Source organism: Ostrinia nubilalis, chromosome 24, assembly GCF_963855985.1.
Source record: "Ostrinia nubilalis chromosome 24, ilOstNubi1.1, whole genome shotgun sequence".
Taxonomy (NCBI): Eukaryota; Metazoa; Arthropoda; class Insecta; order Lepidoptera; family Crambidae; genus Ostrinia; species Ostrinia nubilalis.
Genome location: NC_087111.1, coordinates 2,054,631 through 2,066,388, shown reverse-complemented (window position 1 = coordinate 2,066,388; position 11,758 = coordinate 2,054,631). Strand labels below are relative to the sequence as shown.

The 11,758-nt window shown below is 38.6% G+C and overlaps 1 protein-coding gene and 1 long non-coding RNA gene across 2 annotated transcripts; one reads left to right on the top strand and one right to left on the bottom strand.

Annotated features, from left to right (window-relative positions):
- Nucleotides 1-1,635: 1,635 nt before the first annotated feature.
- LOC135083971 (uncharacterized) lies at nt 1,636-5,452 on the top strand. Its single transcript, XM_063978734.1, has 5 exons — nt 1,636-1,750; nt 2,347-2,422; nt 3,750-3,896; nt 4,525-4,684; nt 5,220-5,452. Exons 1-5 carry the CDS (start codon nt 1,670-1,672, stop codon nt 5,356-5,358), a joined length of 603 nt encoding a protein of 200 aa, XP_063834804.1. The 5' UTR covers nt 1,636-1,669; the 3' UTR covers nt 5,359-5,452.
- Nucleotides 5,453-8,321: 2,869 nt separating this feature from the next.
- LOC135083820 (uncharacterized) lies at nt 8,322-9,226 on the bottom strand. Its single transcript, XR_010259712.1, has 2 exons — nt 8,999-9,226; nt 8,322-8,484 (listed from the first exon to the last, which is right to left on the bottom strand). It is a non-coding gene; the product is annotated as an uncharacterized LOC135083820 (long non-coding RNA).
- Between the last annotated feature and the right edge of the window lie 2,532 nt (nt 9,227-11,758).

The following is an 11,758-nucleotide window of genomic DNA, read 5'->3' as shown; positions in this document are numbered from 1 at the left end:
AACTTGACCTTCACTGGTTGGGTTTTTATTGGCGGTTAAGCTGTAGAGCTAAGGTGGGAATGGTCCCGTGTGAAACACAGGACTCCTAGCTATACCGGAGTTGCAGCGGTAGGAATAGTCCCGTTGATCTTGACTACCCTGTGTGTAGCAACAGTTTTTTTTTTGAAAGATGAGAATAGTGACTTTTTGGTAAGACTTACTCAGAAACGCATTGAGATTTTAAGTTGTCCCTAAATAATTTCAAATATGTAAATCAGCTGTAAGGTCCCTTGAAGCTCTTAAAACTTCAGATAGGTACGGACTGTGTTCAGGAAGAGAATTTCCCATGCGTGTTAAACGGGACTATTCCCACCGCTGCAACTCCTGTGTAGCCAGGATCTACAGCTTGACCGCCATTAAAAACAACCAGTGAAGGTTAAGTTTGTCCCGGGAGAAAGTTAAACTGTCACGCGTGTTAAGGATGCGTCAAGGTATTTCAACTTGTTTAGAATCTATGGACCTCTATCTTATCAGGTATGGATATAATTTATATCTCTGACTAACACTGATTAATTTCTGTGAATAATATTCTAGGATCCTAGTTATCCTAGGATCAATGTCTTAAACGTCACTTCTTATAATAAAATTGTTTCGTTACACCTACAATTAATTATTGACCTGTTACATCCATTTTTCGGTTTAAAGAAAGTCACGTTCACGTACTTAAGTAGTGAACTTTTTCGATGTCAAAACTAATTAAAAATATGTATAAGGAACAAAACTACAGTTATCCTTAATGATTCCTGCTGGAGTGACGTTGTTCCAGTAGAAATCGTTTTTTTAACAGCACGCACCAATTTTTAGTGCGGCGCACATTTACGCCAGATTAGTCACAATACGTTTTACTCATATCACTCTAGAAGCTACTTTCCTGCTGAAGTAACGTACACGTCTTAAGCTTCAACCACACCAACGCGTGCAGATCGGGATCGCCGGCGCGATCATAGGCCAATGACAGGTCCCGCGACCCATGACATTCCGCGCGACCCATGACAGTCCGCGCGACCCATGACAGTCCGCGCGAACCATGACAGTCCGCGCGACCCATGACAGTCCGCGCGACCTGTCATTGTCATCGTTGATGTTGTTGAAGCATTAGTCTTGGCTCGACTTTATAAAATTCCTGTTTATTCATGATTCTGACGCTGATATTCAGTATTGTTTCAGATAGTATCTACCGCGACCCCGTCCCAAGACTTGCTATCGCAGGTCAGCAACTTCAGATATGGGCTGTTCAGAGGGGAGATACTTCTCTACAGCCTGGCCACTCCCACCTCACACACAATGTACAGTAAGTAAACGTTTTCTTATGACAGATCACTTAAGCAAAAGAACATAGCTCGATGGATCAGCAATATGAAGTGGTAATGGGCAGGGCACATAGTAAGCAGATAACTACGGCCGATGGGGTCGTCTGAAGTGGAGGCTATGTACCCGAAAACATAGTGTGGGACGTCTACCCACAAGGTGGATAGATGGCCTCATAAGGGTGTACGGAAGGCGCTGGATGCAGGCCGCCATCAACCGGCCAATCTAGATATATATATAATATATAATCTAGATATATAATATATACAATAGTTTGGTCGGGTTTCATCTGAACATAGTGAAGCTAATAATAATGTAAATTATGTTTACAGTGGTATGTTTACCTGAGGTGAGCGCTTGTGCAGTGAGCTGTAAAACTGAGGCTATAGCGAGGGAGGAAGAGGTAAGTTTTTAACCAAAAATGCTTATAAACAAAATTATCTATCCCAATATTCAAACATTACAAATCGATAGCTCAAAACTGTCTATCAAAAGTGTTGCCTGGAGACCACCTGGGTGATCAATTCCAGGTGATCAATGTGGACACCTGGCGACACTTTGGTGTCCTTTGATCACTCTTGGATAAAATCACCTAGGGGATCAAAGTGGACTTCTTATCCATGGGTGATCAAATCCAGGTGACCACCCGAAATATTATAAATGAACATGCAAAAAATATCGAGAAAATACCTCGAAAACTGTACTATTTTGCAAGTTGGTTTGAAAAATTTTATATTTTTTTATTCGTCTGTATCATCTTTATTATGGTAAAGCCTGGTCCGTGAGCACGTAGAATCCCGTCCAATGACCCCAAGCTGCCCATCCTTGTTGCTCGCTCGTAATTATGTTGCTGTCGCGCTTGCACACTCACTGCGGGCGCGCGTCGCACAGTCGCGACAGCAATATAATTACGCGCGAGCGATAAGGATGGGTGGGTAGCTTGGGGTCATTGGACGGGATTCTACGTGCTCACGGACCAGGCTTTAAAAACTTTTATAGGTTCGAGCGATGGCGCAGGGCTACATGCCGAACCTGGGATGTCTCGCTTTCACCGAAGTGAGCACTGCAAACCCATGTAAGTTTGACATTTTACTATAACAGCATTTCTTTAGCTTTGGTTTTCTTTTTTGGCCAAATAACAAAACATACATTAATTAGTTCAAAAAGTTGAAGTGGACCGTTCATGCAATATGTGTTGGAAAGTTAGAAACTTTTTGGTTAAACGCAAGCATATTTGAATATTTGAATTTGGCACTCCGCTGTCAATGTAAGGTTTCCAGACTTCTGGATCAGTCACTCGATCTCATGTAGTCTCTGTGTGCTGTATGTTCTAAAATAAATCCGTGGTAATCTTCGTGGTCTTTTCCTTCTTACGATCCAAACTCCAACATTGATAGTTATAAGTTTGAAAAATAAATAAATAAAAAATGTTTTATTATACCGATGGAACGTGGTTCTCAAGTAGATCCATGTCTTCAACTAACGTAGAGTAGAACGCCACCCAGCTGGATGTAATGATACAAAAGGCTTGATGAAAAAAGTGCGAGACCGTACATTATGAAAACGTCACACTTTTATTCACGTCGGTGGACTGCCATTGGCAATTTATGAACGATTAATCTCATTACAGGGTAACATCAGTTTGTTTTTATTTTGTTTAACCTCTGTCATCTGTCATCCGTTTTGCACTGGAGGGAAGTCAATCCTTAACTTCAAACTCTTCTTATGTTTCATTAATTTCGTCACGGTTCCAATGTTAGTTAACTTTCCCCCGGGACAAACTTAATCTTCATTGGGTTTTGGTGGGTCAAGCTGTGGATCCCGGCTACATAGAAGTTGCAGGAGTGTGTAAGTACTTAAATTTTGTGGTGTCACCGTTGACAAGATATACCTTCCTAAATCTTTGGTTACACCAGGTTTGCACTTGACATATGTTTGTCTCGATGCGCTGGTAGGGCCCAAAAGATAAGGAGACATATAAAATACCCCTTCGTTCGTTTCAGCCAAATGACGTCCACTGCTGGACAAAGGCCTCCTCCAAGGTTTTCCACATTGCACGCATCCAGGCTCTTCCCGCGACCTTTACCAGATCGTCGGTCCACCTAGTAGGAGGCCTGCCCACGCTACGACTTCCAGCCCGTGGTTGCCACTCGAGAACTTTTCTGCCCCAACGGCCATCGTCTCTACGAGCTATGTGCCCCGCCCACTGCCACTTGATTTTAGCAATTCTGCGAGCTATGTCGGTCACTTTGGTTCTCCTGCGGATCTCCTCATTAAATCAAAGTACCCCTTAAGGGCTACCTTTTTTACTGTATTTGACGTTCATAAGTGCCCTGTGCCACCGAGGTCAACATTGAATAAAAAATATTGTTGATTTTGCTAATTGAAATTCCATTTTCCAGTGGACCGTCCTCCAGTGATCAGCTTCGCAGTATACGTGTGTGTGCTGCTATTCCTCTTCTTGCAACTTGCGACTGCCGTGGTAGCCGCAGGTCTCTCCATCATCAACGCTACTATGAACCCTACTGAGCCGATGTTTGGATTGCCTGGTGAGTGTAACGCGATAAGTAAGCCTTGTACGACGTACGTCTTACGCCGGTATTCACAAACGATGCTTGCTTATGTGAAGCAGCAAATCGACCGCACAGCGTTGAATAGAGCTCTGTGCTTGGTTCGTGTGTTACCCAGTGCGTCCACGCGCACTGTGAGACATAGTAATGTTTGTGAATACGGGCGTAAGAGTCACATCTCAAACTAAATTAGGCGATTCGATTTTTTCAAGTTCTTTAAAATACAATAGTCTTCCTACCCAAAGGTCGTGCCCCTTGGAAATGGCTTGGCTCTTTACATTCCTTCAAAAATAAAATTAAAAATTAAGTGAGTTCAGTTGAATATAATTTATTTTATGCTTCTTTGTGGACAGAATTTACATACCCAGCAGTGCCTAGATGAAAAGGTTGTGCTTTTGAGCCTTACCTATGTCCGACAGTGATTTACTAATTACGGAAATGATGAAATCTTAGACACCCCGCTGACTACATACTTAGCCGGCTTCCAATTTATGTATGAGGAATTGGCCGATATCATTAGGTGAATAAAAGTGAAAGTCTGTAGTTTTTGTGTTCTAGAAAATCAGTTACTTATTTTTTTTGCCTTCAATTTATTATTTTGCTTCAGGTTGCCTATGGTCCAATGCAGTAGCAGCGCTCCTGGGCCTAACAGTTATGATGCTCTTCGGCATCTACTGGGCCACGTCGGGTTTGAACGAGCATTTGGCGTTCGCGCATATAGCGTTCGACTTCTTCAAGCCTGGGCCGTATTTGGGGTATTCTTACTGGTAAGTGGGACTTTGGTATTAGGAACATAGGTACAGGTGGTCCAGTCAAACAGTTCGTAACAGCCAAAGTGGCCAAAAAGTTGACGGCACAGCCTTATTCCAATGAGGGTTTTCGCGATTGAAGGATCCGCCAGATGGCGATACGTGGACGCGGGGTCCAGATGCTGCGTGATTGGTTATTTTTGACATGACATTGACAGATATGTCAAAATCCACCAATCACGATGATGATGACGATAAAGACAATGATACTGATGATTAACTATGCTTTGGATAACCACTTGGAACTACGAGACCGATATTAAATTAATGAGTTCTGTCGATTAAAGATTTTCTATTCCATTCTGAAATCACCAACCTGAACCTACTGTAGATGTGACGCTATACGCTATATGACGAAACCTTATAGTTTCCGGTTGCAATCTTTCACCATCATCATTTCAGAACCATTTTTCTCAAAAAAGTTCTACAAACATGTTACTGAAAACACACACCAATTCAGCGTGTGTTAATAGTGCAACATATAATGTTTCAGGTTACTACTAGGGGCAGTGCTGTGTTCTTTAAGCAACATCGGCTTGATTCAACTGAGGACTTACCTCTTGGAGAGGGACCCCCCTCCCCCCACTATTAAGGTCGAGAACCACTCCGATGGGACTATATTCTTGTACTAAAACTAAGATTAATTTGCGTAAAGGCGACAGCACATTAGGCTTTACATTTTTGTTGTAAAATACCTCCTGTTACAACGGCAATAAGTTACTACAAAGTAAGCTTGATTTGATGAACCTTTGGATAAAGTGATAGTAAGCCATCAGGGGAAATATTTTTTATAAATACCGTAGAATAAGACACATTATTTTGTATTATTTATTGAAATAAACAATGTTACACCTATGAGTTGTTTAATTAAATAAATATTTACCTATGTAAAAAAGCTTTAGTATAAATAAGTATGCAAGAAGATAACCTATGCAAGAAGAAAGCTCTAGTATCTGAACTTTATCATTAGCTTTATTTGATTTCATTTGAAAAAAAAAAGCTTCAAATTACATTCTGTTTAGTTCAGTCAACTAAACAATCCTGAAACCAGAAGGTCTACCCAAAACGGAAAAAGGTACCGTGGTCTATTTATCTATATGACCAGAATGTTTGGAAACCTTTATTTCGGACCTAATAACAGTCAGATTATAAACAAAAACAGAACTAACTAAGAACCTAAATTAATTCTTTCCACAATTTATTAACTTCCCACTTAATTATCCCTCAAAGGCAGACATAGCAAATCGGTTTCCGTTTTTCAAAGAGCTTACTCTCTTTCAAATTGATTTAAAACGTGCCCGTTTTAGTTTAATCCGTTATTAATTACTCTTGATTCTCACTAATTTCTGTATGGAGTGGGATTTTGGAGATAATTATCCCTAATTTACTTCTAAGCGTAGCACTTTAGTTATTACGAGTAGTCTGTATTATATTGCCTTTGGGAACTATAATTGAAGATTATTATTATATGCGAATTTAACGTTTGCGTTTGTAGGTACCTCACGAATTATTTCAACTCTGGTGTACATGGAAGAAAGAAAAATACACATAGGTATGTACCTACGTTATATGAATACGTATACAATAAATACATAGAATAAGTCAATTATACCTAAAGATGACCAAATTAAAATCAATTGATTTCCTATTAGGTACTTTATGTAGGCAATCCTCCAGTAAGTAATTTACTTTAAGGTCTGTATTATAATAATAATGACTGCACTAAGTCTTCTCCTTGCTAAGAGCATTTCTGGCGTTATTGCGCTTAAAATGAAACCTGTTTATTGTGTATTAAATGCAGACCACTGTCATTATTTGCATAAACTCTTCAACCAACTTTACTAAAGAAAGTCTAATCATAATTGAAATTAATGGAGAGGGTCCGATTTAGAAACAAGTCCTATATCTCTCGCTTCGCTCAGGACCGGTCGTTCTAAACATCCTTAGGCCTTTGTCCAGCTGTGGACGTCATTTGGCTGAAACGAACGAACGATGTCTCTCGTTTTAACAGAAAAGTAATAATACTCGTAGATTTTTCACCTTACGCCCATGTTACGACAGCGAAACGGCCGTGCCACATACAGGGTGTCCCAGAATGGGTGAATCAAACAGATAGGGGAGGTAGCTCTACTAATGTACTATCCCAAAAAAATATGAAAAAAAAATTTGAGTTCGGATTTTTTTTCAAAATAAAGTGCTCTAAACTCGAAATCTAGTCATTTTTTCAAAAGTTTGGTTACGGATAAACGAAGCGATCATGTACAATTAATATTAGCACAGAATAATAATGAGTACTACGTACAGAAGTTTTACTTCGCGAAGGTATTTAAAAAAATGTATGCTCAATGTCTTTAACAATATGGTGTAATTTAGCCTGTCTCAAGAGTCAAGCACCATTTTGTTGACTAACGTCAGTGATCGGCACTGCGCCGAAGCTATAGGGCTGACTTCAGTAAAATGATGTGACGTGAGGTGCCAAACTGCGGAAAATGGCGGAGGAAATACATGATTTAGCATGAATTATCATGAATAATATTAACTACTTATTTACCTCTCAGTGTCTTGAGGCAACTTAAAAAGGTACATTCTGTGTTTTTATTATTATTTAGGCAGTTAAATACTGCACAGTATTTAGTACACCATTTTCTTTATTTTCTTCCATCATAAGAATACGCGTGCGTGAGTCAATGTTCGCTCGTATGTGAGGCCTTGTCGAATAGTATCCTGTAGGTAGGCCATCGTGCGTGTTTTGTTTTCGATGTAAACTCGCGGAGATGAACAGGCCTGATGCGCTTTATTTTTTTCATATTTTTTGGGATAGTACATTAGTAGAGCTACCTCCCCTATCAGTTTGATTCACCCATTCTGGGACACCCTGTATTTTGACTAAGGTGTAGCTTAGTAGTAGGGCTAGAAGCATGATTCTATCTACATGAGATTTATGTATGATAACTTTTCCACAATACGAGTTATGGTCTCATCTTGGCAAAAATGTCTTTATTGGGACTGATCAAAGTAAGAACACTTTGACTGCTCTTTTAAGAAGAAAAATAGGATCTACTGAATATAGTTCCATTGCGTTAATACCTCACCTCTGTAAAGTGAACTCTCTCCAGGGATCTCAGAATACAGAACAAACCAGAAGGAGTGTTCGATAACATTTCTACGCGGCAACTTGTGTCCAAAATACTTCCCCTCCCGCGCCCCTCTACCCCCTTTAGTGTTACTAGCGCCGTGTGACACCCCCATTTTTGGGGTAAAATTATGTAATTTTTTAAAGAGATGTTAAACAAGTAAAAAATAAGTAAGTGAAATAAGTACACACGGCCACAGTGTTAACTATCCATTTCCGTTTTTGCTCTCGCTCTTATCAAATGGTGATTCTTTGCGATAGAACGAGACGACATGACTGGCCATAGGCATAGATAGTACCTACCTACCTATGAATTTAATGTTTACTCCGAAGTAACTAAGTGTAGATGATTATTTATTTCTATTAAATAGTGTAATATACTATATGTAGGTATAATATGTTATTTAAAAGTCAATTACAAAAGTCGAATATAAATTTTAGAATGCCAAGTAAAACAAAAAAGAAACTTAAGGTTCTTTATTATGTAAACATATCGACAACAAAACATTTGTTTACGGCGCAGTAGTGCTTTTAGTTTAACTTTTCTTGGAGTCAAAAACAGAATCCAAATCAAAAACATCACCAATACTTGAATTTGATTGCGAGGCAACTCTGGCTGTGTATCCTGAAAGAAAATCAGAGTAAGTATGTAAGCAATAATTAATTACTTAAAATTATTATTAAATATACAAATATTGCTGCTGCTGATCTGTTGATACCAATGCCTTACTTTTGAATAAATGGGAAAGTATGAAATTCACGATAGTAATTTATTATCTCCTCATTATTAGGGAATAATATTATAAATTAATTCAATATATTAAAATCAAATCAAAATCAAAAATATTTATTCAGTTTAGACCACAAGTAGCAGTTATAATTTAATTAATCAGGTTGTCATGTCATGGATGAAATTACACTAAAAACTAATTAAAACAAAAAGGATGGGGAAAATATTCCATTATTCTGTGGTAACGCTAACAAAATTAACGCGTGAATTTTTTATAGACAAATGTAATTCAATATAAAAAAGTAGGGTAAAATATTCCGTTGACCTGTGGCAACACTTACAAAATACAACCGTAATTTTTTTTGAAAATTATTATTTAATTAAAATGAATTGGAAATGTGCTACTTACGGATAAAACATGATCCCATGCACTTTCTTCGTAATTCCAGTAGCATTCTTACATGTTGGAACGGCACAAGACGGCATAATTTAATTATAAAGTGTCAATCTGACGGATATGTAAACAATGCGCGCGCCGGCCATTGACTAATTGCTCTAAAGTCAAATTAGTGCGATTTGGAGTAATTTATATGAATACACATTTACGCCCGTTGACGGTTTCTGGTTTGTTCCGTATTCTGAGCCAGGGATTAACAACGAGTGTAATGAAAAAGCTCGGATTTAAAGCGAAAGCATAATCTTGTGCAGTCTTGTTTTTGATTATGTTTTAATGGCACTTCGTAGCAGATGTTTGTCATTTTAAAATAAGTGACTCCATTGTTTTAAGACGTCATTTCAAGTACCTATTATAAGCATATTTACTAATGTGACGATTTCGAGGCATTTTGGCTTTTTTTTGCAAAATGAGTAACTTGAATTGTCCCTACAGTTATTTATTTATTAAAACTTATAACCACTTAAAACACAGCAATAAGGCAAACTTAATGCCATTCGACATTTTCCTCCATTTAATCTTAGCCTAGGCGCAGACCATCGATTTTTTGTCGGCCGATAGTTTAGTCGGGCAGTTAATCAGTACGGAGATGTATGAAAGTGCGCACATTACCATAACGTGACCATTTATTTTCTGTGCCAGAGCGGGACAACTGAGGAATAGTTCTAAAAAAAAACATGCGGAATTATAAAATAAAACAAAGTTTTGGGAGTTTTACAAGTTTATAGAAGATTTGAATAACACAAATCAAAGCACTAAACACAAAACAGTTTAAGTAATGGGGTGACTTCTAAGTCGTATTTTTGTTTTTGTCGGCGGAACAAATTTTTTAGAATATCGTATCTTGTTTTTAGATAACTATGGAACTCACTGCATGATTTATTTATATGTATGTTGTTGTTACATTTAAAAACGATAGATGCATTCTTAAAGCTAAAGCGGGACGTTTTTGCTCTTGCGGGGGACAGCGGGACAGACAGTCAGAAAGCGGGACAGTCCCGCCCAAAGCGGGACGTATGGTCACGTTAACATTACACCGATTTGGTATCGGCCGATTCTTCATACAAATTAAAATCGGGCCCAACTACCGGCCAACTAAAAATCGGTGGTCTGCACCCAGGCTTAGGGCCAAGCTGAGAGAGAATGCCTACAGCACGCCTACAGCGACGGTTCAACAACGAAGATATTATGTACTTAAGTAAGTAGTAAAGCCTGGTCCGTGAGCACGTAGAATCCCGTCCAATGACCCCAAGCTACCCATCCCTATCGCTCGCGCGTAATTATGTTGCTGTCGCGACTGTGCGACGGGCGCCCGCAGTGAATGTGCTAGCGTGTAAGTACCTACTTATGATTTGTTATGACATATGAACTGATTCATACAATCTTCCCTAACCTTCAGGGCTATGACAGTAAAATAATACTTAGGTAAATCTAATTTAGCCATGAGATTCAGCAGCCGATAAATTTTGAAAAATAAACAAATGACAAGTCAGCATTTCAAATGTCGCGAGAAATGCTCCTTGAATACAGAACAGTGTCAAGAGAATCTCGGAACCTGCTTTATATTCAACCTGTTTCGATGGAAATGAGACATAAAATAGTTCATAGTACAGTGAGTAAGCTCATTTTTTACTACCAGTTGGTGGTATTGTTTTTTTTAAGCAAATATCGGTTTAATTTGGGTGAATACTCTTAGGAAGAATCCACAATAAGTCGTAGGGTAACTGTAACTAACCTACAAATAAAAACAGTATTATTCACAACCGCAATACAATGGCTGACAAACAGGGACGTCTAAAAGGGATAATACTGGGACGTGTAAAAATAAATGAGTTTTTTACAGAACAACAATACTTAATGAGGGCTATCGTTTTTATACTTAACAGTTGGCACCCCTGGCGATTGACAGGACCTTACTCTACAGTGGCGCCATCTTGATGAGTGCAAATGTATCGCATGTCCTCCTACCACTTTAGCGCTCACCAGCTGGCGCCACTGTCTTCGCTACTAGCAAGTGACAGGACCTTACTCTACAGTGGCGCCAACTGGTGAGCGCTAAAACGATAGCCCTCATTGTAAAAAAAGATTTAGCTATCATACTTCATTTTCACTCGATACCAAAAATAACACTCATTCGTTCCTTTTTCCATTTCACAATAGTCCGTGACGAAAAAAAAAACAATAAAAAAAAGAAATGTCAAACGGCTACGCCAAATGTCAAAATTTTATTCACATACCTTCTTGCTTCTTTCTCGGCGGGAAAGTGAAGCGTGTTTAGCAGTTTTGTCTCATGTTTATTGTTATTAATCGAATATTCATGTGTAAGTAATAATGGTGGATTATTAACACGCTCACTGCGAAACCATTTTTCGTAGACTTTCAGCCAGTGCGTATGAGGTCTTTTCGAGTCAATATTGAACTTCTTTACAGTGCGTATGAGACCTTTTCTGCCTCACAAAATATTGTTTCTAAAAATACTTTAAATATCGCTCAGAAAAGACAATATTGGCTTGAAACTTTTCTATTATAAACTTAAATAGATGCTTAACCTTAAACTAGCTTCGCCCGCAGTTATGACATTTTGGTATTGAATAAATTAAAAAAATATATATGACATCTTTTCTGCCTCATTTCGCACTGAAAGAAAGTCCAATTTGTGTCTCGACTAGGGATGGGAATAAAACAAAATTTCAGTTACCATAAAATTATAATATT